The 25,979-nt window shown below is 41.6% G+C and overlaps 1 protein-coding gene across 3 annotated transcripts in view; it reads right to left on the reverse strand.

Moving 5' to 3' along the window:
* Positions 1-25,979, reverse strand: part of shq1 (SHQ1, H/ACA ribonucleoprotein assembly factor) — a 136,778-nt gene that overhangs the window by 85,162 nt on the left and 25,637 nt on the right. For 2 of the 3 annotated variants that reach the window (XM_072582586.1, XM_072582585.1), the window contains exons 2-7: positions 18,552-18,730; positions 18,293-18,357; positions 14,998-15,120; positions 13,195-13,349; positions 4,439-4,551; positions 1,561-1,697 (exon numbers count right to left, since the gene is read on the reverse strand). In XM_072582586.1, the coding sequence (XP_072438687.1) occupies positions 1,561-1,697; positions 4,439-4,551; positions 13,195-13,349; positions 14,998-15,120; positions 18,293-18,357; positions 18,552-18,694 (736 nt within the window). In that variant the 5' untranslated portion in view covers positions 18,695-18,730. Of the gene's footprint in view, positions 1-1,560; positions 1,698-4,438; positions 4,552-13,194; positions 13,350-14,997; positions 15,121-18,292; positions 18,358-18,551; positions 18,731-25,979 lie in introns of those variants that run through there. The other variant, XM_072582588.1, reaches the window with a different exon arrangement.

Consider the following 25,979-nt stretch of genomic DNA (forward strand, 5'->3'; position numbering starts at 1 on the left):
CACTCACCAATTTGCAAACTGTTAATAAAAGACTTTGCGATGAATGCTTTAAAACACAAAACAGATTGATTTGTGACCTTTTGAGAGGGTGCAGAGGAAGTTCACTAGGACGTTACCTGGTATGGAGGGTGCCAGCTATGAGGACAGATTGAATGGATTAGGATTACTTTCATTGGAAAGACAGAGGTTGAGGGGTGATCTGATTGAGACTGACAAAATCATGAGAGGTGTAGGCAGGATGGATAGCAAGAAGCTTTTCGCTGCCCCTCCACTCCCCCCTCCAGAGTGGAATGCTCCATTACTAGGGGTCACTAGTTCAAAGTGAGAGGGGAAAAGTTTAGGGGAGATATGTGTGGATAGTTCTTCACATGGAGGGTGGTGCGTGCCTGGAACACGTTGCCAGTGGAGGTGTAGAGATGGGAGGGAACATTTGCACCATTTAAGATGTATCTAGACAGATACATGAGTGAGCAGGGAGAAAAGGGATACAGATCCTTAGAAAATAGGCAGCAGATTTAGATAGAGGATCTGGATCGACACAGGCTTGGAAGGCCAAAGGACCTGTTCCTGTGCTGTAATTTTCTTTGTTCTGTGTTAATCCTAGTTGATATTCCATTCTCCAACTCTTAAGTAATTTAAATCCTTTCACAGGGATAAAACAGCGGATGTTACTACAATAATGCAACTTTTTTTTTTCTGCAATCATCACAGCCTATTTAAGAGATTTTCTTGGAAGGAGAGATTCAATAATTAGAGAAATAAATCAGCAGTACATATGTAACAGATTGCTTACTTCAAAACCATCTGTTGTATAATGTTGTAAGCCATTTCACAAGGAAGGTTACAGCCTAGGGCTTGAAATGATCACTTTGCTCAGTAGCATTTCTATTAAGAGTAATTAATTACAATTTGACGTGCCAAGATTTCAAAACTAATGATGCAATTTTGATGGATATAATTTTGGGATTGATCAATATGCTTAACTGGGTGCTGCAACAAATTGTTTCGAGTGACATTTGTAACTGAATGTTTTTGATGTGGGTTTACACATATTTAGAGTGAGCTTACTCCATAATTTCTGACCTATTGTTTGGATGCTAATCAAGTTGAACCTCTACCAGAGCAAATGTTGTGTCATACAAAAGGAAGTAAATAAATATTGGGCGGCAGGGTGGCTCAGTGGTTAGCACGGATGCCTCACAGCACCAGGGTCCCAGGTTCGATTCCAGTCTTAGGCGACACTGTCTGTGTGAGGTTTGCACATTCTCCCCCATGTCGGCTGGGGTTTGCTCTGGGTGCTCTGGTTTCCTCCCACAATCCAAAGATGTGCAGGTTAGGTGTATTGGCCATGCTAAATTGCCCCATAGTGTTCAGGGATGTATAGGTTCGGTGCATTAGTCAGGGGTAAAGGGAGAGTAACAGGGTAGGAGAATGGGTCTGGGTGGGTTACTCTTTGGAGAATCAATGTGGACTTGTTTGGCCTATAGGGATTTTATGATTATCAAGACATAGTGATCAGTTTGTCAGTTAGATGACAGTAATCATCGTCCACTCACTCACCAAATCGACTTTCTGTCTCCTCCATCAAATGTTGTTCACTCTGGGTTTTCCTTGCTTCTTTTCTCTTTGGCATGCCTGCCCACCAAGGTTTATACTTCAGCAAGTCCTGAATGGTGTCATCCTCAAATAAGTCAGCACTGAAGGTCAAAGACAGTCACAGCATCTTAACGGTATTTCTTTACCAGCAAACCCAACCTGACTAAAGAATTAAAACATTCGGAACACTTTTCCCCGCCCCTCAACTCAAGATTCTGTTATTTATTTGTCACAAGATTATTTTAGTACAATTAACTGACTAAACCCATTAGGAAAATAGGTTTGATTTTTAAAACAATGCCGACATTCTCCACTCCCTTCAGGCAGTAAGCTGGCTCAGTGGTTCGCACTGCTGCCTCACAGCGCCAGGGACCCCAGTTCGGTTCCACCCGTGGGTGACTGCTTCTGTGGAGTTTACACATTCTTACCGTATCTGCATGGGTTTCCTCCGGGTGCTCCAGTTCCCTTCCACAGTCCAAAAATGTGCAGGTTAGGTGGATTAGCCATGCTAAGTTGCCCAGTGTCCAGGAATGTGAAGGATAGGTGTATTAGCTATGGGAAAATGCAGGGTTATAGGGATAGAGTGGGATGCTCTTTGGAATGTCAGCCTGGACCCAGTGGGCCAAATTGTCTGCTTCCACATTGTAGGGATTGTATATGACTATTTTGTGAACAATGCACAGAAATATATTTCAGTTAAAAAGAGTCAAAGCATTTTTATACAAATGGGTTTCCAGTTACACAATCTCATTTAACAAATTTTTTTAAAAATTAAATTGCCTACAGTGTGGAAACAGGCCCTTCGGCCCAACAAGTCCACACCGACGCTCTGAAGAGCAATCCATCCCTCTACATTCACCCCTGACTAATGCACCAAACACTACGGGCAAGTTAGCATGGCCAATTCACCTAACCTGCACATCTTTGGACTGTCGGAGGGAACCGGAGCATCTGGAGAAAACCCACGCAGACACAGGGAGAATGTGCAAACACCACACAGACAGTAGCCCCAGGCAGGAATTGAACCCAGGTCCCTGGCGCTGTTAAGCAGCAGTGCTAACCACTGAGCCACCGTGCCGCCATGTTGGTCATTAAGACATAACTCAAGAGTAACAGGGGAATTTTCAGGGTAAAGTGTAACAGTCCTTTGTAGGCTAAGGGGTAACTTTTTCATGCAGAGGGTGGTACGTGTATGAAATGAACCACCAGAGGAAGTGGTGGAAGCTGGCAAAATTACAATATTTAAAAAGGCATCTGGATGGGTATATGAATCGGAAGGATTTGAAGGGATATGGCCAAAATGCTGGTAAACGGAACTAGATTAAACTTAAGATATCTGGCCATCATGTACAAGTTGGACTGAAGGGTAATGGATAGGGTGAATTGTCAAGGCCTTTTCCCCAGGGTAGGGGAGTCCAAAACAAGAGGATACAGGTTTAAGGTGAGAGGGAAAAGATTTAAAATGGACCTCAGGGGCAAATTTGTTTCCGTGCTGTACATCTGCATGGCACTACAACAGTAAATTAACAAGATAGCAGTTTCATGGAACTTCAACATTCTGTCAACACATGATTGAGCTTGCTAGACTTGAGAATAAAAAAAAAACTGTGGGTGGTTTTTCTATACTCTTGTTTTGTGATTTAAACAGAGGGTTGGATTGCTGTGCAATCCATTACCTGGGTGACTACTAAAGTAAACTCCACAGAATATGGAAAGACTTTATACAGCCATCTATTCTCAATGAGCAAGTCTGATAAATGGTTACAATAAAGTGAATACATTTTTGTGACTACCTAACCCTAAACAACTCTGTATTGTTCACTTCTCTAAGAGAAGCAGGAATGTGCTTCAGAAAAGTTTTACAGTGCAGAATTGTGCCATAATTAGTCTTACTTTTTAACAAACTAATTATACCTCATGTATGCAGGGCAGATCCAGGCTAACACTCTTGGGTAGTCAGAAGCTCTGCAGACATGAGGTTCCAAAGAAAAAGTGCAGTTTGCTCATGGCACCGGCTGACCTGGATCAGTATTCATGGTCATATGATTCTGTTGTATACCTAGGGTATTTTATCCTGTCTTAAACTCTGATTGAACCCAATGTATACACCCATTCTGGTTGCAGTTGATCCTGACTGAAGAAGGTGAAAATCACAACAAATCTCCAGAGAGAACAGAAGATCCTTGTTTTTTTAAAAAAAGTTTTTTTTAGATTAGATTAGATTACTTACAGTGTGGAAACAGGCCCTTCAGCCCAACAAGTCCACACCGCCCCGCCGAAGCGTAACCCACCCATACCCCAACATCTACATCTACACCTTACCTAACACTACGGGCAATTTAGCATGACCAATTCACCTGACAACTAAGTTCGGACAACTAAATTTGTATCCAAGTATTTTACAGCTGCTTGGCATCTCAGAGAACTAGCGTAAAGGAATATTTACTATTGAGACCATACATTCGGATAACCCTCAGTGCAGCCAGAACGCATGCATGTTTTCACACAAATCTACACAAGGGCTGTAACATTAAGAGTACAATAATAAGAGGGAGAAAAAGTACTTGAGAAAGTGAGCAGTATACGAAGTACGGAGAGGGCAGAGACAACATATAAAAATATAATTTTAAATCAAGGTACGTTTCAAGACAGGGACAGAAGAAGTCAAAAAAGAAAAAAAAGGACAGACAGAAAGTATGTAAAAAGAGAGTGCATGTGCGAAGAGAGAGAGAGACTAGAAAAGTGAAGTTGGTTCTACTTGACAACTTTAAAATCAGACATGGTTTAAATGCTTTAACAACAAAACTGCAGCTCTCAGTTTAAGCTCACAATTTTCACTTACAGATAATGATCGGAATCAAACTTGGCCTCTTCAGCAGCTAACCGTTTCTGCCGACGTTCAACCATTGTAGTGCTGTCTGGTTCCTCCAGGTCAATCACATCAGTGAGTTCATCCTGGTGATGACAAACCCAAACTAAGCTTGGCAATATGGTAATCAAACAACATGTTGCTCATTTGTTCATCATTCCACAATGAAGCACCATTAAATAAAACCTTTACATTATCATTGGCTCCACATTGGGAGCAGTACTAGCACCACATGAAGACCGGGTCACATAGCAACCATGGCAGATTAATTGCACTACACTGCAACCTCCCAGATTTATTTGTACCAAGTTGACAAATTATAAACAAGCACCTCTTCATCAAAGGAGATCATTTCTAAGCAACACATACTGCAAACATTAGCTGAATAGACTACACTTGAACACTATTGAAAGCACTTGACCTCCAGAAAATGTCTCAGTTCTGTGACAAGATTATTTTGTTCCATGAAACTCTGAAGCAGCCTGAGCAATACTAACAGAATGCATAAGAATCCTGCAGCAGAGTCCATTTTATTACCGCAGCAAATAGTACAAGAAAAATATGTTTCCATGTCAATTAGTCAGCATGCAATCCACATCTGTATTTCTGATGTCAGCCAGCATTCTATTTTTGCAAAAATGATGCTTTTGTAACTCAGGTGGATGCCCTCATTTTGTACTAAAAGGTGGACACAACAAGATGAGTAATCATTTGCACTGGTTCAGACTGATTGACTACAGAGATCACCACATGTAGTGCTAGACTTCAAGAGGGCTTGCAGCCATTGTACATTCAGAGAAAGCTGTACCCACTGCGGGTTAAAGGCAGACCTGGGCAACATGCTACCCACAGCAATGGCTAATATTTTGTCATGCTGGAATAAAATGTCACCATTTTACTGTAAAAAGTAGGTGCAAGGGGTTGACTCTTCCTGGTTCTCCTTGATTGACTGTAACAGGTTACTTTTATTTGAAAAGGTTACATGTACTTAGTTGTTTGGACACATGATTGTAAAAGGATAAACCAAATAGGCATTCTTCCTTTTGGCCAAGTACGAGACTACTCCTATTTAGACTTAAACTGATCCAAGTAGTAGAATACATTCCATCTTCTACACAGTCCAACTACACATACAAACACAGATTAGAACGGACAGGGGGGGATGAACCAAATCGGAGTCCACAGAACTGAAAGGAAGTCACAGTTCAGCTGCAGGCAGAAGCCGTTGGTCTTATTTTCAGTGCTGAGGTGTTCAATAGCCGGAGCTGGGTTTTCGATCTGTGTGGGGTTGCTGCTGTGGAATTGATTTCTTTCTTTCTGTCAGCTGCAGAATGGAGAGAAATGAATAAACAAGGGTCCAAGCTTGCTCATAGTGGGAAAGAGGGGTGAGACAGACAGCAAGAACAAGACCTTCTCAGAAGCCCATGTGCTTAAAGCACATTAGAGACTTGAACTGGTTAAGTGATCTCTATCCACCAGCCAGTAATTAAAACCCAACTGAAGATTCTAATTAAATCCCCATTAGTTTGTCTGGAGCAGTAGCTTAAAAATCAAGGACTTATTGCCCAGGCAATTAACCTTTGAATGGTTTGTCTTTAGCTGCTGAGCACTGCAGGCAGGTTCCTCGGTGTCTTGCTGATAGGACACAGGAAGGAAGATTGTTCAGAAACCCTAGGAGTGTGCCATTCCCTCCGATGGATTATGTAGACATGCTGTCTACTCTCCACACAGTTGGAATATGCAATGCACAGAAATATACATTTTGACGCACTTTAAATCATTTTAGCCAGTTTCAAACACTGTGCCCTATTTCAAAAGGGTCCAATTCCTGCTTCTCAGCAATTAGTTGAAAATTAACATTCAACATATCGATAAGCATGTCTTCACGATGCTACCAACAACAAACATCAAACACACGAATGCTGCACTCCGTTTAAGGTCTGGACTAATAAGCTTTGCTCCTGCATTTGCAAGTCAGTAACTTCAGTCATGCTGCACATTGTGCAAAACCACCATGTATTCAGATACCTCAACAGTAAGTCAGCTTCAATCATTTGAGTCATCCAAGGTTGTAAAAGGCACTTTAGAAATGCAGGCTTTTCTTTCCTCTTTTTCATAACTGTTGTGCTGCAAGTATAACTGGGTCTGTATTAAAACATTTTCATTCCAAGATTTCCAGTTCTCAAATAGTCACAATACTTCACACAAATGTCTTCAACTTGCTCTTCAGTTAATCCCCTGATATTATTCACTTTAATCTATAGCCTAAAGCAATTAATTAACTGGAACTTATTATATTAAAAAAAGAACATATTTAGCTTAAGGCTATAAACAATTAAGTAGGCCTTCCTGAAACAGATCATCAATTAGTCGACACTGTATTAGCATTTTCATCTGCACAATACTTGGTACTGCTCAAATGAAAATGAAAGATCTGAATGTTATAGCCTGACCTTAAAAGTCATTCTATGAAGAAAAATCACAAACTTCACAAATAAAACAAAATATTTGATATAAATTCATTAGGATTTCAACTCAGCCTGGCCTTCACATAAAATGTTCAGCAGTGTTTCCTCATCTTCTTGCCTCAAATCCAGCAGGAAATGCACCGATGCCCATGCCCTAGACCACATCAATCAAACTGCCAGCTCCAAGTGACTGCATTGTGGACATCTCAGGAGACTGACAATTAAGGGAGTAATCCCTGGCCTATTTCTGGGAACAAAGCCGGACTGATTTGAGGGGACAATCTAAGAGAATTTTAGTGATAATGACTATTATATACGGTACATTTTAAATTGATTGAGGTAAAACAGAAAGATGGCCTACACATGCGCATTTCTGACTTTGTGGGGTGGGGGAGGGCGGAGAACACGGGGGAGCGATTTTGTTGAAATAAAACAGGATGTGGCCAAAGGGAAGCGGAAAAGGTACATTTACAGCAGAAGAGTGGGAAGACTTCACAAATGAATTCAGGAGCACGCAGGTCCAATATATTCTCCTTAGGGTCAAATGTAGGAGCAATAAGCCCCGAGGACACTGAATGACCAGGAACATTCAGGGCTGGATAAAAAAGAAGAAAAAAAAGAGTACAATAGGTACAAAGGGTGCAAATCATCAGGTTCAGAAAGTGCAGGGTAAATCTTAAGAAAACAATTAGAAGAGCAAAGGAGGGGGGGGGTCATGAGGAAAAAAACAGCGGTGAGCAAGATCAGGGAAAATCCCAAGGTATTCTACAAGTTTTTTTTAAGGGGAAAAGGATAACCAGGGAAATAGGAGGGCCCATTAGGAATCAGGGGGACAATCTGCACGTGGAGCTGGAGGACATTAGTAGAGTATTAAATGAGTATTTCACAACTGTTTTGAGTTGGGGTGTAGGTGCAGGATTTGCTAGGGTTGGTTCCTTTGGAGCAGAGAAGGTTGAAGGGGAACCTTACAGAGGCAAATAAGATTAGGAGGGGCATAGCTATGGGCCATGGAAGTTAGGAGTACTGGAGATTTACAGAGTTGATGGGGCTGAAGGCTCTCTTCTGCGCTGTATGATCCACTTTAGATTCTGAACACTCCTCCCAGTTTAATCTGTGATTTATTTGTACTTCTTTCAATAGAGTCAACTGTATTTCTTGCTCATAATGCACTCAGCTGTACACTGGGGAGATCAAACACACCATCTGAATGACTGCTTTGCGGAACAAAGCTTGAACCTAAGCTTCTGGCTGCCTGTCATTTTAATTCTTCACCCACTCACACTCTGGCCTCTGCCTCCTGCACTATTTCAATAGAGCTTAACATTAGTTCAAAGAACAGCAGCTCTCCTGACTTAGATTAATCATTTTCCAGCTGAATGGACCCAACACTGAGTTCAACAATTTCAGATCATAACCTCAGTTGTTTCTCGCATGCAGCAGCTACTGTTCGTCCCAGTCACAAGCCAGCCTTTCATCTGTTTCTTTTGCTATTCACTTATCATCTCCTTTTACCTTCCAACATCACTGTCTCTTCTACCACAGACTGCTGTTCATGGGTTCTTGCATCATGCCCTGTCCTTACCCACAACCATCACAAACCCATTTCCCCGTGTCCCCTGTCTAGTTTCTTCTGTCTTGCTCCATTGCAAGCTTTCTCCAGCGATGTCCTAGAAAAGGAGATAACTGAGCTCCAATCACCATGACCATCTTTCTGTGGACTAGGAGTGACTCCAACCAGTGGAGAGATTCCACCGCCCCCAATTCGCACTGACTCTATACAGTTTTCCTAGAAGTCCTTGGTATCACACTTTGTCGAAAGCTGCTTTGATGTCAATGGCAGGGGACCCTCACCTCACTAAGTTCTTTTGTCCCTATTTGGACCAAAGTAATGAGTGGTCTGATTGAAACCCCGGTTTCCAAAGTCTCTCTTTTACACTGATCTGCTGGACATCCTATCAATCAGGAAGAGCAGAATTATGGAGTCTCTTCCTCTAGAGAGCTGTTTCCTTGAGCACCACCAATCACGACTGGATGTGGCAGGACAGCAGATTGGTTGTGGAGTCACTTAACTCTTTCCATCGCTTGCTGTATGGCGCACAAGTAATCCCGTTTAGTAGCTTTACCAGGTTGACACTTCAGTTTGAGGGATGCCTGGTGCAGCTCCTGGCATGCCTTCCTGTACACTTCTTTGAACCAATATTGATCCCCTAGCCTGATGGTAAGTGATAGAATGGGGAATATGCTGGGCCATGAGGCTGCAGACTGTGCTGAAGCACAATTCTGCTGCTGGTGGTTCACAGAGTCTCATGGATGCCCATTCTTGAGATGCTTGACCTGTCTGAAGTCTATCCCAGTAAGCACGGTGATAGTGCCACACATGGAATGGGAAGGCAGGACTTGTTTCCATAATGACTGCACAGTAATCTCTCTTACTGATGTTAATGGATAGATCCCAATCAGTCTGACTGCTGTAGATGCATGAGAGGAGTTAAATTTTTCCCAATGTTGATTCTCTCATCACCCGATGCAGTCCCAGGATAGAAGCTATGTCCGTCAAGACTCAACCATTGATCAGTTGTGTTGCTGTGGAGACACTTGATGGTGGACATTCAAATCCACCCCACCCCACCCCAGTACATTCAGACCTCTTGCCATCCTCAATGCTTCCTCCAAGTCCTGTCCAACATGGAGAAGTACAGATTAATCAGCTAAGTGTGATAACCAACAGGATGCTTTACTGCCCATGTTTGACCTGATGCAATGAAACTTCATGTGGTCCAGAGCAAATGTTGACTACCCACCCAGGGCAACTCCCTCCAGACTGCATACAAATGTGCCAGTGTGACAGGACATACTCAGAGATAGTGATGGTGTTGTCTGCGGCATTGCATGGAAGGTACCAGTGAGTATGACTGTAACAGGTTACTAATCAGTCTGTAAAACAACTCTCCGAGTTTTGGCACGAGTCCCCAGATGATGGAGCACTCTGCAGGACTGACAGAGCAGAGTTTGCCATCGTTGCCCAGTTGCCAGTTTCATTCTTTCTTTGAGAATTTTAGTGGTTGATACAACTGAATGTCTTACTTGGCCATTGCTATGTCCCCATGCTCACTCCTTTGCAGCTCCCTCTGGTCTCCAACACTGCATTTGGACGGCTTAGAAGGAAGCATTCTGTTAAAATTCCACTTTGCGTCAGTTGGTTCTCATCAATAACTCTTCAATTTAACTCTGGTTGGAACTCTTTTTGGGATGCAGACGGAATCCAGCGGCACAAAGTCCAAGCATCTTGCTTGGCCCAGAGATGGGTTCCCAATCCCAGACCCTCTCCAAGATTAAACATTGCTCCTTTCAAACCACCCCTCATCCTCAACCACATCCTGCACAAACAGATTTCTCCAGAGCTCTGCTATTCCCTTGTCTCTTCTTCTAAACAAAATCCATCTCAGCCTTAAATACAGATCATTGATTACCTCCACCAGTTACCCAGCAAACTCTCAATTTCTCCTTCGTGCACAAAAAAGCGACAACTATGGTCTTGTACAATCTGCTCAATCCTATATCCCAATCCATGTCTTACAGAATCCAGGTGATTCTGCACCCATCGCACAGCAGGGTTGTGTGCTCTGCATTAGTCAGGTTGGATTAACTATTGCCTTTTTACGCTGATCTTCAAAAAGCCCCCTCAAAATCCAAATCCCATATGATCTCTTCTGCTGTCATGTCCTCTATCTTGACCCTGGAGTCTGACTGTAACTTGTTCACTTCAAGCCATGTGAGTGCTGGCTCCCCCATGTGGTGGAGATTGTCACTACAACGTCTATCACATATTAATATCATTTACTTATTGTGTGTCTTGTTCACAAATACATATACAAACATTTCAAACACATACCACTTTTGAGGTTTGTGTGCTTCTGTCTATTGGAGACAGCAAGCAAAAGGTGAAGGCTGCATACGAGACAGAGACAAGCAAAACATGGCTGTTAAAAAATGCTAGTCATTGTAACACATCTGAAATTGAGAAATATCACCAACTATTTTAACTGTTCCAAGGTTTGCTTTTAATCGAAATAGAAATATGCAAATGTCAGAATGGGAGGCATATCTGCATTCTGATGATTTCAAAAATATTCAACCAACTAATTAGCAGTAAGGAGAGGCTAAAGATGTCTACAAATTCTCCCGCCAGCTGGTCTGCACAGGATGAAAGGGTACAGCTGGGGACTCCATCCTATCTGGAAACATCACAGTGGCATGGAAATTGCTGCTCTCAAGACCACAAGAACCTACACAGAGTAGTGAACACAGGCCAGTCCATCACGCAAACCGGCCTTCCATCTGTTCACTCAGTCCATACTTCCCGCTGCCTCAGACAAGAGACCAACATAATCAAGAGTCCCTCCCACCTGATTATACTCTCTTCCTTCGGATAGAAGATATAAAAGTTTCAATACACATGAACAGATTCAAGAACAGCTTCTTCCCTGCTCTTATTAGACTTCTGAACAGAACCCTCAAATGTTAATTCTGATCTTTCTCTGTGCATCTGTAACACTGTACTTCTGCACTCTGTTCTGCTACCCGGAGGCATTTCTCTCTTCCTCCTGCATCTCACTCCCTCTGGGCTTCATTTTCCATTCACTCTCTGCTCCCCACTTACTCTGCTCCACAGGCACAAGTCATTTGCATCAATATTTTTAACTGTCAATAAGAACAGATGGAGGGAATTAACTGACGTCAAACCAGGGTATTTCACTGAAAAGTGATCATTACCATTGACAAAAATAGTCTCTCAGCCAGATGCTCAATGACTGCCAGCTGAACAACTTATTAAATTTCATTCACAACCAAAGTTACAAGAATGCAATTGACACACTGGCATTTCTCACACTCATTGAGAATAACATGACTACCTCAAAACACTCAAAATTAATAATATTTCAAAACTTTAAATTAATATTGATAATTATATGAAAAAAAATGTCTTGTGAAGCATACATATTAAGAATATTCTGGTTGACTGATGATCCATCTTCAGGCATATGCCCAGACTGCAGCATCCAAATTTCCCTCCCCTCCCCTATCAGCATTCCGAAAAGACCACTCCCTCGTCAGGTCCACACCCCCCCCACCAAGCCAACCTCCACTCCCGGCACCTTCCCTGCAACCACAAGAAATGCAAAACTTGCGCGCACACCTCCCCCCAAGGCCCCAAGGGATCCTTCCATATCCGTCACAAATTCACCTGCACCGCCACACACATCATTTACTGCATCCGCTGCACCCGATGTGGCCTCCTCTACATTGGGGAGACAGGCCGCCTACTTGCGGAATGTTTCAGAGAACACCTCTGGGACACTCGCACCAACCAACCCAACCGCCCCGTGGCTGAACATTTTAACTCCCCCTCCCACTCTGCCAAGGACATGCAGGTCCTTGGCCTCCTCCATCGCCAGACCATGGCAACACGACGCCTAGAGGAAGAGCGCCTCATCTTCCACTTAGGAACCCTCCAACCACAAGGGATGAATGCAGATCTCTCCACCTTCCTCATTTCCTCTCCCCCCACCTTTTCTCAGTCCCAACCCTCGGACTCAGCACCACCTTCTTGACCTGCAATCTTCTTCCCAACGTCTCTGCCCCCACCCCCTCTCTGCCCTATCACCCTCACCTTAACCTCCTTCCACCTATCGCATTCCCCAAGTCCCTCCTCCCTACCTTTTATCTTAGCCTGCTTGGCACACCTTCCTCATTCCTGAAGAAGGGCTTATGCCCGAAATGTCGATTGTCCTGCTCTTTGGATGCTGCCTGACATGCTGCACTTTTCCAGCAAGGCATTGTTCAGCTCTGACCTCCAGCATCTGCAGTCCTCACTTTCTCCTAGCATCCAAATTTTGCTCATTTATTTGACTTACATTATAACTCAAATCAAATTATCTAATTAAGGTGAGTATTAATGCTAGAAATTTACCAGTTAATTAATGTGCCAATGCAAATCCCAAAACATTTCAGACATCATGACTCTGCTTCTCTTATAAAAACTGATAATAATTCTGTCCAGATGCTGAAAGATTGTACAGATCAACAGGACCTGATCCATTAGAACATCTACTTCACACACCTGAGACAGTTCCCTCTAATCGTGTCTTCTCAGATTAAAGCTGCAAGCTCCAGCTTATAATGGCTACAACACACAAACTGATACAAACAGTGAACACGATCCGTTAGGTTGGCAGAAGCGCTACATGCTTAAAAGCTTGCCTGCAGTCTCCTGAAGACTCCAGTTCTCAGGTTTCCAAAGCCGTAGAAACAAGTCTGGCTTAGAACATTTCCTTCCAATTCCACATAGGGAGTTTGCTCAATTTCCCAATCAAATTCTTGCTGATCTTCGTCTTCTTCAATGTCAACAGTTTGTCCTGCAACAAAATTGCAATGGTATGTCATCTACTCTGTTCTAAAAGGCTGTACAGAGTTGGAAAACAATATGAGAAGCTCAGCTCAACAGCTACAATTTTCATGAACATTTTGAACGAAGAGCATATTTCAACTTGTACGATAGGTTAGCAAGTGCTCTGGCATCAAAGTATTTAGTCTCAGCAAGATTGTAAATGGACAATGCAATTATAAATTCAAGCATTCACTTTCGATCCATCTTGAGAATTATTATCGCATTTTGAGCAACAAACAAAATAAACCGATCTTGGAGAGGATTCGGCACAGATTCATCAGGTACCTTCGTTTAAAAGTGGCACTTAGGAGGACAGGTTGTACAAAGTTGGCTTGGATTACCTTAGGTTTAGAAGTCCACAGGGTGCTTGCAACAAAGTAGTTAAAATGCTGAAAGCATTTGAGGGGGATAGAAAGAAACCTTTTTCTTGGTGAGCTGAATGCAGAACAAGAACAGTAACCAAGATTTTCTGATCAGGGTCAGAAATCTTATTTAAGCATCTGATTTCACAACAAAATAAAACTTATCTTTGGTTAATTTCTCAGACAGCAGCCTCCTATCATGAACTAGTGGAGACCTGTCCAGGAATGGTCAAACTTATTTCCAAACAGGGGAACATGGTTAAGTGTGGCATACTCCTCAGTCTGAATGCTCTGCAGCCACTTTAACAGCTACTGAGAAAAAGTAAGTGTTTCAGCCAAATGTGGAATTAGGGTGCCAGGTGGGAGAGGGGTTATGGTGGTTACAGAAGGGCAAAGAGTTGAGTCAGTGGTGAGGTAGAGTTCAGTTTAACAATTAAACGGTAATACTTACCAATGAGTTTGAAAAGGGCTCTAAGCCTCTAACATTTTCTGAGTAACTATTTAATCTTAAGGTGAGTTTGAACCCTCCGAAATAGGACTCAAACTCAGGATTACAGAACTTTTACTGAAGTTTCCAGGCATCGGATAATTGCTTCAAGGAAACCTCAAATTCCCAGCCTTACTGCATGGGACTTCCATGTGATCCTGACGCACATTCCAATCCAGGCTACAGAAACAACTCACTTGTCATCAGCGTTTCTGGGTCATAATCTGACAAGGGGAGCCAAATCAGGAAGTATCTTGTTTTTTTAAACAAAAGGTCTGTTGTCCCAGTGCCCGTAACCTTTTGTTATTTAAATAGAAAATAAAGTGTGTTTCCTGATTTAATCCCTGATATCTCAGTCACCAATTTTTAAATACAAATCAGTCATCTCAAATCCAATAAATGACATTAGCTCCTTAAAGGAACAAACACAAACTATGACTCTACTTAGATGCATCACCCCAGTAGATCCCAGAGGACAAAGGCCCAACTAACTTAGCTACAGATGTCACACATTAAATAACACACAAGTCAAGAGAATCAATCAATATTTTGACCTATTGACAACCTTCCAATCTCATCCCTTGGCAATAAAACTTTTGAGAATGGTGAAAGGACATTTCAATAACTACCCAGCACCCTCAAACAACAAGCAATATTTGTGCCCTTGGTCACAGAGTTAATCAAACAGCTTTTCGAATGGTGTACTTGAAGCAGCAAATGGGGATGGAGACAGGGAAGTGGAGGTCCACTTCTAACAGCAAACACACCTATCTCTTCCAGCAATGGCTTTGCAGATCGTGAACCTTTCGGTGCCAGAAGCACAGTCAGCATATCCAACCCCTCAAAGTATTCTTCAGGCGTCTCTTTCGGAACCTTTATTGTAAAACTTCCTGTAAACAGAAACACACAGAACCTAACATAAGGGGCACAAGTTTTTTGGCATCAAGTAATACATCAAAATTCACCTCTATTACAGAAACCAAAGTATTCGGTTTCCCATCATTGCCTCTGTGTCTTTTACATTGAGTCATTTCTTCTTTCGATCAGGATTGAGTGTCCAACGCTCAAAAACACAGTGCAAGCTATCTGCCATTTTCTAATTACAAAAGCAGCGAAAATATTGTCAACGTCTAAAGTAGCAAAATGACTTATTGCGTTTCAATATTAATTGAGAAGTGCAAGCAAAGAGAATATAAAGACGGGTTGTTCAAGGAGAGGGTGTCTCTGGTAAAAAGTTTAGTACACCCAGGAGCCTCTCAGAATTGCAAGAAGCACTAACAATCTCGAAATTCAAATCATCCTCAGTTCCAAGGATGAGTACATCCATGGTGTAATTTCATGATTGTCTTGTAAAACATTAAACACATAAAACACAAGGATCAGGAACTTTCTTTACCAATTTAATGGTGTTTCTAAATTTAGGTTAATACTTCGACCACCTTCTCACTTTCCTGTATCTAATTAGATTTTATCTTTGATTCTAAAATCAAAATTTAAAAGGATACAATCATATCTGTTGTGGTCATTACTAAAACAGCAACTCCATTTAAACAATAAAAAAGTTGCTAACTCCTTAAAATACCACTAAATAGTAATATACCATAATACTTTCTTCAAGTCTAGGCAAATCGTTAAATTATCCAGTAGAAGAAAGATGTAACTCATATCTGCACCTGTACTTTGATCTAACATGTTGATACTGCTGATATGGAGTTAAACTCAGCTTTCAATGAGTAAGATGGATTGACAGCAAGAATAAGGAACAGACAGACAATTCAAAACAGGACATCAAGATCACAAAGGACAGAGAAAATGAATGATCATTTAACATACCAAAGATCAACAAAAACGTTCATTTATGTCTTAAACATAACAAAATGCTTCAAGATTTCATTAGGAGCATCGAGAGTGTAATATTCAACAACAAGCCACTACTAAATAATCAAAACCTTGACTAAAAAAGAAGTAGGCCCAAAAGGAGAATCTTCAAGGAAGCCACGGATGTAGAGAGAAGCACAGATGTTTAAGAATTCAAAACTTACAGCCAAAGTAGCTGAAGACATGGCCATCAATCACCATGATTGAAAACAGGGATGCACAAGGTGACAGAATTGGAAACACATGGAGATTGAAGATTTGAGTGACCAGAAGAGGTTACAGACAGCACAAGAGGAAAGGGTATGGAAGATATTTGATACTTATAATGACAACCTGAAAATGGAAATGTTGCCAGTTCAGTAGATAGTGTTCATCCGAAGTACAGAGGTGACAGGATACAGTGTTACCTGAGCACAAGTTTATGGAAAGCAGAGAACAATCAAGGAGTGCAGTGTAACAGTTATGTCTGAAAGGAACAAAAATCTAGATGAGGGCCTCAGTTGCAATGAGCTGAGGCAGGGTCCAAGTCACACAATGTCACAGAGAAAAAGGTAGGCTACTTTGGTGATGGAGTGGATGTGTGAGCAGAAGCTCTCCTAGAGGTCAAACACAACACCAAGACAGCAACGAGCCTGACTCAATTCTGTATATTGAGCAGAATAATTCCAAACACATTGGTGTTACAGCAACATGGCTGACCATCATGTCAAATATAGCCAGTGAATGTATACGCCAGTTGACGGGTGTATTTCTGGAAAAAGGATATATTCAGTTTTAAATACAAGACTTTGTCTCGTACCTAGTAAATATTCCAGGTTGGACAACAAAACCTGCGAATTCTCATGAAGATCATCACACATTACTTTCATTAGGGCGGAAAGACATTGCGTAAAAAGGTGCTTGACTAAAGGTGCTCAGAAAGAAGTGGATCTAAAGAATGCATCAGGCAAGGTGAATAACACTTAGTTGAAAAAGTGGACAGAGATTGCTTTCTTCGGCCAATTTTGCAACGTCCTTGAGGTTAGTGCATCAGTGATAATTAGCGCCAAATTAGATCATGCTGTGGAATTGCAACAGCAGCAGAGTTCAGAGTACATTTCATAACATGAGAGACAGGCAGAGGGAGACAGACACAAAGAAACAGAGCTAGAGACAGAGACAGAGAGACCGGTGTGTGTGTATTGACGACAGAGGGAGAGGGAGACAGTGACAGAAACCCCAACTCAAATTCATTGTGGAGCAAAGATAATGCATGGTTTTGTAAATCTCATTTGATGTCCAAAGGCCAACGTTCAGAAGAGGAGATAAAATTGTGGAAGTCAGCACACCTTTGGAGGTGGATGGATAGATACAGTACTTCAATCGAGTGATTCTCAGTATCTTTACCCAAGTCATTATCAATGAGCTGTGTATTCCTAACATTAGCCAGCAGCATGTCACTATTTGCTCATGCACTTTTGACACCAGCTACAGGAAAGTAATCAAGGCTCAGAGACAGTATGTGGCAGGAAAACTGGCCAACTAACTGTACACAGGGCAGAGTCATTTCTGTCTGAACTGTTGAAGAGAGAACATGATCATGATCAGTACGAAGCGATTAATCTACTGATGATATGAAGGCTTTCCGATCCATGGGTGGACATCCACAGTGGGGTCAGCAGCCAACATTTTAGGGGTTTGAGCCCTGATGCAGAAACGGCCAGGTGCAGCTCAAACCCAGTGCTAACAGCTACATAGCCCCTTTAAGTTGCGAGGATTTAAAAAAATAAACACAGCCTAACTGGCTCAGTTTGTATGAATCTTTTCCAAAATAAACCTAACAAGAAGGTTGGAGCTTTATAGGACGTCAAAAAACTGGATATAAAAGGAGGAAATCAAGTGTTTGCCCAGAATAACCCAGAATATCACAAGAAAGTAATATGCATGATGAATCTGAAAAACTCTCAGATACAACAGTAGATACAATAACTATGTAAAAATGTCACATTGGCCTCTATCAGTTACATTACGGACACATCCAACAAGAAAAATAATGCTAAGGCACATAAACACATGCTCTGGGCTGATTATTACAAATACTTTAAAACTAACAGCTATAGTCATATTTTGCAGTTTTAGAGCCAGTCAAATACAGTTTACCAAAAGATTAAAGCTAACACAAAGTGATATATGTAACACTACTACCTGCATCAGCATTGTACAAAGCTGTCTCTCTGCCATCCTCCACTATCTTTCCTGGAAGAGTCAATCTGTTTTCACAAAGAAAGAGTTGATGCTCAAGGTTATAAAGGCCATACTATTGTGTACAACTCACATAAATGCCTTTAACCGTAAAAAAAAACACATTAACAGAGTGATAAATGAGTTTGCAAATTATAACACAACGAAATTTAGCACGAGAATGAAAACTATGTACTCCAAATCCATTTGCTGTCATACTTGCCTTAAGAAGTATGGCTTCGCATAAAATTTGAAGTCCACTCCATCGATGTACAGATCAACTTCATTAACCTTCGCATATGGGACTTGGATTATGATAGTAAGGAAATTAGGATCTTGACTCAATTCAAAGGCAGGTGTGATCATTATGAATCCAGATAAAATCAGAAAACTGCACAAATCCTGCAAGAAATTAAAGTGAAATACTACAGATTTGAGACAACAATGCAGTGGAGAAACTCAGCAGGTTCCAAAGGGAACGCAGTTCCAAAGAGGTCATACTGTCTCAAAACCTTAATTGTTTCTCCCTCCAGATACTGTCAGGCATGCTGCGTTTCTCCAGCACATTCTGTTCTAACATTGGAAATCAACTTGAGAGAAGTTTTCACTCGTGTTCTTGATTGGAATATTGCTGAATCTTGCAGTAAATAAAGACAGGATTCACAACAGTAATTATAAAGTAGGGATGTTAAACAGAAACAGGAAATTTCCAAAGTGAAGATGGATCCAAGCTGAAAAGCCAGAGCAAACAGAAGTTTCTGATTTCCAGCATTCACAGTTCTTTTGGAAACAGAGGTTTTCTCACTTCAAATCAACACATGCATTGCCTTCAGGGGATTTCACCTCTATTCTATCCAAAGTTCGAGAGGTTGAGCAAATAGCGCTGGGCATGCAACCATGCAGAATTTGCCAGTAGTACTGTGCAATATGCCTAATAAGATAGTATCAAGTCACAGCTATGTTGCTTCTGGATTCTCTGTTGCCAGCACACAGCCCACTATGGTGTGCTGTGATCAATCTGTGCAAAGTTAAACTTACCTCATTCAGGGCAACACTGAAGGTAATGCAGAGTGATCCTTCGAGGAGCTTGAACCGGGGGGGACATTTAACAAGGTTACACACATTTACACACAAGCGGAGAGTAGAATCAGACATGGCTGTGACGCATCCTCCTCCCCAACACTTACTGTCCAGGGTTTCACACAGGAACCAGATTGTGCCTTCCAGAGGAATCACTTTGCAACATCATCATTCCAATATGTTCCTTTACTGACTGAATAAATACAGCTAACTTGCTCGCTAAAAAGCTATTCTGAGATTATCTGACAAAATGAATGCAAACCATGTGGAATCTAAAAGTATAATTTGAAGTAATTGAAGAAATAAAATAAAGGCACCAATTCTCAGAACAAAATCAAAGCAAAGACCAAAGCAGGCCTCTGCAATTAAACAGACAAGCCCAACTCAAGATAGTGATATGGGCAATCTCAGCAACAGCTCACTGCTGTGTTGATGGTTGGTTATACTGGTGCAGATGCAGTTAGTCATTTTTTAATGTTAAGCCATGATCCCATCTGCACTCGGGAGGTAGACACAAAAAGACCCCTTGACATTATAGGAATAAGAGCAACGAATTAACTGTGGAGTCATGGGACATGTTTATCCCTCAATAAATCACTAAAACAGATTATCTGGTCAATTAATCTCCCTAGTGGTTATGGGTCAATGGTATCTGCAAGTGGTTACCATGTTTTTCCATAATACAACAATGGCTTTACTCAAGGTTCTTCACTGGCTGAAATGAGCTTTTTGCTGTTTGGGTCTTGGAAGGTTCTTGATAAATTCAGCTTCGATTGTTAATTCTCGGATGATATATTTCAGCAGAAGGCCTTGGAGGTACAGAGCAACCTGAGGGTAAACAGTGACAGACTGATAATGCTGTACACAAATGCTAGAAGGATGTAATTGTCAGTCAAAAACTGTTGAGCTTGTGAACATTGACAAAACTGGTAAACCGGACAGCTCTGATTTTTACGTTAGCAAGGCAGAGGCACCAGACATGTGCAAAATAGATTTAACTGATGATCAGAACTGATCATAAGATTAAAATGCCTTAAAGATGAAGAAAAATAGGGATGTAAGGGAAAGAAAGGAAAAAGTAGTCCTGCATAAATTATGTTTACAAAAGAACAGGCACTCATACCAATGGGCCAAATGGTCCTCTTTTGCACTTCAATTACTTCAAATTATACTTTTAGATTCCACCCTCTTTTGCACTAGAGCAATTATGTGGCTCTGTGCATTGCAAAAAGCATAAAACTCCAAAAGTTACGGGAGGAGAGGAAACACAAAGATATATTAGAAAAACAATAAATTTCCAGGGTCACAAAAGATTGCCAAATCCTAAAGCCGGAGGGGATGGAGAATTTTCACGTAACTCTCCACAAGCCGTTTGTCAAAGGGAGGGCTCATATCTCTTGAAAAGATGAAGGAGTGATTGTATTACTCAGAGTAGTAGGGGCATGGAATCCACTGCCTGCAACAGTCGTAGACTCACCAACTTTAAGGGCATTTAAATGGTCAATGGATAAACATATGGATGAGAATGGAAAAGTGTAGGTTAGATGAGATTCAGATTGGTTCTACAGGTCGGCACAACATTGAGGGCCAAAGGGCCTGTACTGAGCTGTAATGTGCTATGTTCTAAAAGAGGCTGAAGGATAGATACAGAGAAAGTGTTTTCAATTGTAGCAAAGATCAGAACAGTTACAAATAAATTCAATACAGAATTCTGGAGAAACTTCTTTACATCAATTAATCCTTCAAATCATGAGATGTGAATAGCACGGATTCATTTAAAGAACAGTCAAAGACAGACAGAGAGAAAGAAATGAGGATATACTAAGAGAGTTTAATGAAGGTTAGTAGGCTTATAGAGTAACAGAGTCATACAGCAAGGACACAGACCTTTCAGTCCAACTTGTCTATGGTGACCGGGTATTCTAAACTGATCTAGTCGCATTTGCCAGCATTTGGCCCATATGGAGATAATATAGACCAACATTGATCCAATAAGCTGAACGGTTTGTTTCTGTACAAAATGATCAGAGGTTGATTGCACTTTCAATTTATTCACTTGGACAAGTCAATTCAGATGAACGCCAAAGAAATTTTAAAAATATTTGAGAGAGTGTATGACTGAGTACTACTATCCATGACAGCAGACATGGCTTCTCTCTCACTGAGAAGGAAATCATAATTACAAAAACATTTGGAAATAGTAGAGAGCTTCAACTACCTTGGTTCATATTGATACAGGCAGTCACCCTAATAGGTTTGTTTACTGAATGACCCCCAAGCCTATGGCACAAGCGCTACATGTGTACTGTCATTCCCAAAGACAAAATTGTCAATCAAATCTGCTCTGCAAGAGATCTGCCAAGTGTCATTAAGACATTTTGACTGGTGAGCAAATTTTGTCAGCCATAACATAGGATATCTCTAGGGCAAGTGCTTGACTGACAGCTCTCTCCTCAAAAGAGAGAAAATGATCTGCTCAGCAACAACTTGTGAATGTTTGACCAATAGAGAAAGCAGCAGGTGAATACTTCATCAGGCAAAATCCAGCCACATTTTCTCTCAGACAGATGTTGGTCCAGCTTCAGTATTATTGGAAGACTTTAAAGTGAACAAGATCTGATCATTGTGAAACAAGAAACACTGCAACACAAGATTATCTGTTGGGTTAATCTCTCACTAAACAGATATACAGATTAGACCTTAAACCTGCTCTCTGTCAACTAATTCTTCTTTTGTTATTGTGAAAAGGCACAAAGTGTTTCTGTGGCCCTGGTCAGCAAATCGCTTTGACTGTGACAGCACATGTACGCAGGTGCTCAATGTATGCTCAGATTAAGTGCATGTTTATGTAAGTAGACCTCAAATGTGAAGCATGAGAGAAATATCTGTCACAGCTCATTACAGGACATTGTAGCCTCTCGGCCTATATACATTTGAAGAATAAAGGACAGTTACTGTTGTCTGTGAGAGAAGAGATATTTTTCCTTCATTCTACTGGCTTGATGTAGTTTTGAGATACTAAAAAGGTGCAAAGGACAATGGATTAGAATGACTTACAACTATGAAAAATAACATCTCTATCAACGGCAGCAAGTTTCAATCCTCTCACCTCCTAGACAGAATGCTAGTGGATTAGATATGCTAAAAATGATTGCTTAACTAAACGTCAACTTACTAAAACAGGACATTTTACACTGTCAGCACGAATATAAACTTATCTCAAGTTACGTTTTGCACCATTAAATGAGTTAAATTTCCAGCTGAACATAGTTCATTCGACATAACAAACAGCAAGACATATTGGTTCCATTTTTGACACTTGCATTAAACTTTCTGGAACATTTTTTGATAGCCCCATTTACACTGGATCACAGAGTTTCACCCCACATTAATGAATGTTTGATCAAGTACAGAACCTCCCTCAGGGAAACATGGTCTGTGGGAAAACAATAGAATTTACACTACAGAGTCCCTCATAAATTCAACTTTCTTGTGAATGTTATTATTCATTTTGACACTTGGTAGGTGAGAAGATAACTTTAACTAAACATATTATGACCAACTGGGGTAGTGTGCTGGAAATCAAGCCCACCTGTCACAAAATTGAAACATTTCATAAAGCTATACAAAATTCACCAATTTACCTGTGTTAGATCCAGGTTAATCTGTACCCAACAAGAATTACTATTCGTGACGAATAGATTCTAGCTACAAGTCAGTTATGATAATATCTAACTGTATTTCTTTATAAAACCGCCTACAATCATGCAGCCAGACAAAATAAAAAGGATGCTGTGGGTGGAGAGAATTGTGGGCGGCAGGTGGCACAGTGGTTAGCACTGCTGCCTCATAGCGCCAGAGACCTGGGTTCAATTCCCGCCTCAGGCGACTGACTGTGTGGAGTTTGCACATTCTCCCCGTGTCTGCGTGGGTTTCCTCCGGGTGCTCCGGTTTCCTCCCACAGTCCAAAGATGTGCAGGTCAGGTGAATTGACCATGCTAAATTGCCCATAGTATTAGGTAAGGGGTAGATGTAGGGGTATGGGTGGGTTGCGTTTCGGCGGGGCGGTGTGGACTTGTTGGGCCACAGAGTTTACTGAGATGATCCTTTTTTGTTAGGACTTGCTGCTCGTCAATTTTCCTTCTCCAAGTGGCACTTAAATGCACGTTGCACAGAGCAACTGGCTCAGAATTTTAAAAAGTCTGACTTATTACCTATTACTTACAAGCCGCAACTAATACAGAGAAATAAACTCGCTTTCTTCAGGCTTGTTCTTTCTTGCCTGCAGAAAGGACAACTCCTCCCATTATGGAGGTCAATGGCTTCAGAACAGATTCACACCCATACGTTCTTCAGCTACCTGGGGGCTAACCTCAGTTACTGGCAGACGGAAGGCCTTTGTCATCAATGAACACCTGACCAAACAGCTACTTGTTGCCAGCTGAATCTCCCTTCTGAGCCAACCCCAGGGTTCAGCTCAAGTTCAACAACTTCTCCCACTGCTTGAATAAACAGCAGCATAAAAAGCCCTTCAATAAATGTCAGGTAACTAGCTTTTTTATTAAAAAAAAGTGTTGTCACAATTCAGTCTACAGTCACAAATACAGAAAACGTAAAAAGATACCGTCTTTACAATTGAATGCTTTTGACATCAAAAGTTGGATGAAAAGAATTCGGTTATTTCAGGACCAGAAGATTGTCATTTCAATTAAAACTCTCAGCTCACATAACAGAGACGGGACAGGCAGACAGACAAGTACTAATTCTGAATTTCAAAACCTTGGTTGTATTTTTGTGTTACGTAGTTCCAGGGAGCAAAAATGGTAAGACTTGGACAGTTTTTCTGATGCAATCTCAACAAACAGCATTTTAGCTCCACTTTTTTTGAAGCCAAGTCAGGTGATCATGGTTCTCTTTTCAGCCCCTATGTCAAATTCATTAATCATCACCAGCTCTGTTTTGAATAGTTTGTATGCATTACTAAATTGGACAGAACAACATTCTTTTACGGAAAAAGAAACAGCCTTCAAGTTGAAATCATGTTAATCCTCATGTTGCAAAGTAAATCGAGTCAATATTCTCTTTTTTTGTCTCCACTCACTCAGCGGCAAAGCCTATGAGGCAAGATACCTGGAAAATCACAAGAAAACCTTGCAACTCAAGAGCAGAAGTAAGATTCATCAATTCATTAGTCAACAGTGAAGAAGACTGTCCAAGATTACAAAGGAATCTTGATCAAGTGGGCCAATAGGCTGAGGAGGGAGTTAAGCTGGAGAGGGTTCAGAAAAGATTTGCCAGGATGTTGCCAGGAATGTTTGAGTTATAAGGAGAGGTTTGGATAGGCTGGGACTGTTTTCACCGGAGCATAGGAGGTTGAGGGGTGACCTTATACAGGTTTATCATATCATGAGGGTCATAGTTACAGTGAATAGCAAGGGCCTTTTCGCTAAGGCAGGGGAGTTCAAAACTAGGGGCATATTTTTAAAGTGAGAGGAGGACAATTTAAAAAGGGACCTGAGGGACAACTTTCTCACAGAAAGTGGTTCTTATATGTAATGAACTGCCAGAGGAAATGGTAGATGCAGGCTTAGTTACGTTTAAAATACAGATACAGAACAACTTCAATTATCCAAACAAGACGAGCAGGGAGTCTTTTGTTCAGATAACAGAGTTCAATAAAGGATTGTTCAGATAATGGATAGCGTTTTTACAGGACCTTGAGATCTTGTTCAGATAATTGATGTTGTTCTGTACATGAATAGGTAAGGTTGAGAGGGAAATGGGCCACACACAGCAAGTGGGACTAGTTTAGTTTGGGAAACTTGGTCGGCAAGGGCAGTTTGACAGAAGGATCAGTTTCTGTGCTGTATTACTCTACGACTATATACAGGGGAACCTCGATTATCCGAATACTAGTTATCCAAAAATCGGATTATCCGAAGGAGATCACGAGGTCCCGGTAGAAACATTACATCAAAGACGTGCTTCTAACAGCGATCGCGTTGTTTACAGTGACTAAACAAGCACCGTCTCCAAATGACTGACCTCCCACCCTCTCTCTCTCTGTCCCCACACTTTCTCTGGGGTTCTACAGCAGGGTGCACCCTAAACCCCCACTCCCCATCCCCAGATAATCTGGCCAACATTGTCCTGTTCAGGGCAAAGGCGGAACCTGTCAAAGAGTTGCAGTAAAAATGTGTGTGTGTGGCTGTGACTGTGTGTGCACACGCTATTTGGAAACTTACCCCACACAGGCAGCTGCAGCAGTCTTTCTGTTAGTGTCCAGACCAGCTGCCCTGGAGAGGGGGCGAGTGTGTACAGAGTGGGGGGGTGGGCAGGGGCGGTGTTGGAGCTGGGGGGGAGTGGTGTTAGACAGTGTTGGGGACAGTGGAGACGGTGTTGGGGGCGGGAGGGAGAGGGGCAGTGTTAGATGGTGTTGGGGGCTAGGGGCAGTGTTACACGGTGTTGGGGGTGGGTGTTAGATGGCGGAGAGGCTGTGTTGGGGGCAGGGGGGACAGTGTTAGACCAGTTTGAGGGCAGGGGAGGTGTTAGACGGTGTTGGGGGTGGCAG

This window comes from Chiloscyllium punctatum, chromosome 12, assembly GCF_047496795.1.
Source record: "Chiloscyllium punctatum isolate Juve2018m chromosome 12, sChiPun1.3, whole genome shotgun sequence".
In the NCBI taxonomy this organism is placed as follows: Eukaryota; Metazoa; Chordata; class Chondrichthyes; order Orectolobiformes; family Hemiscylliidae; genus Chiloscyllium; species Chiloscyllium punctatum.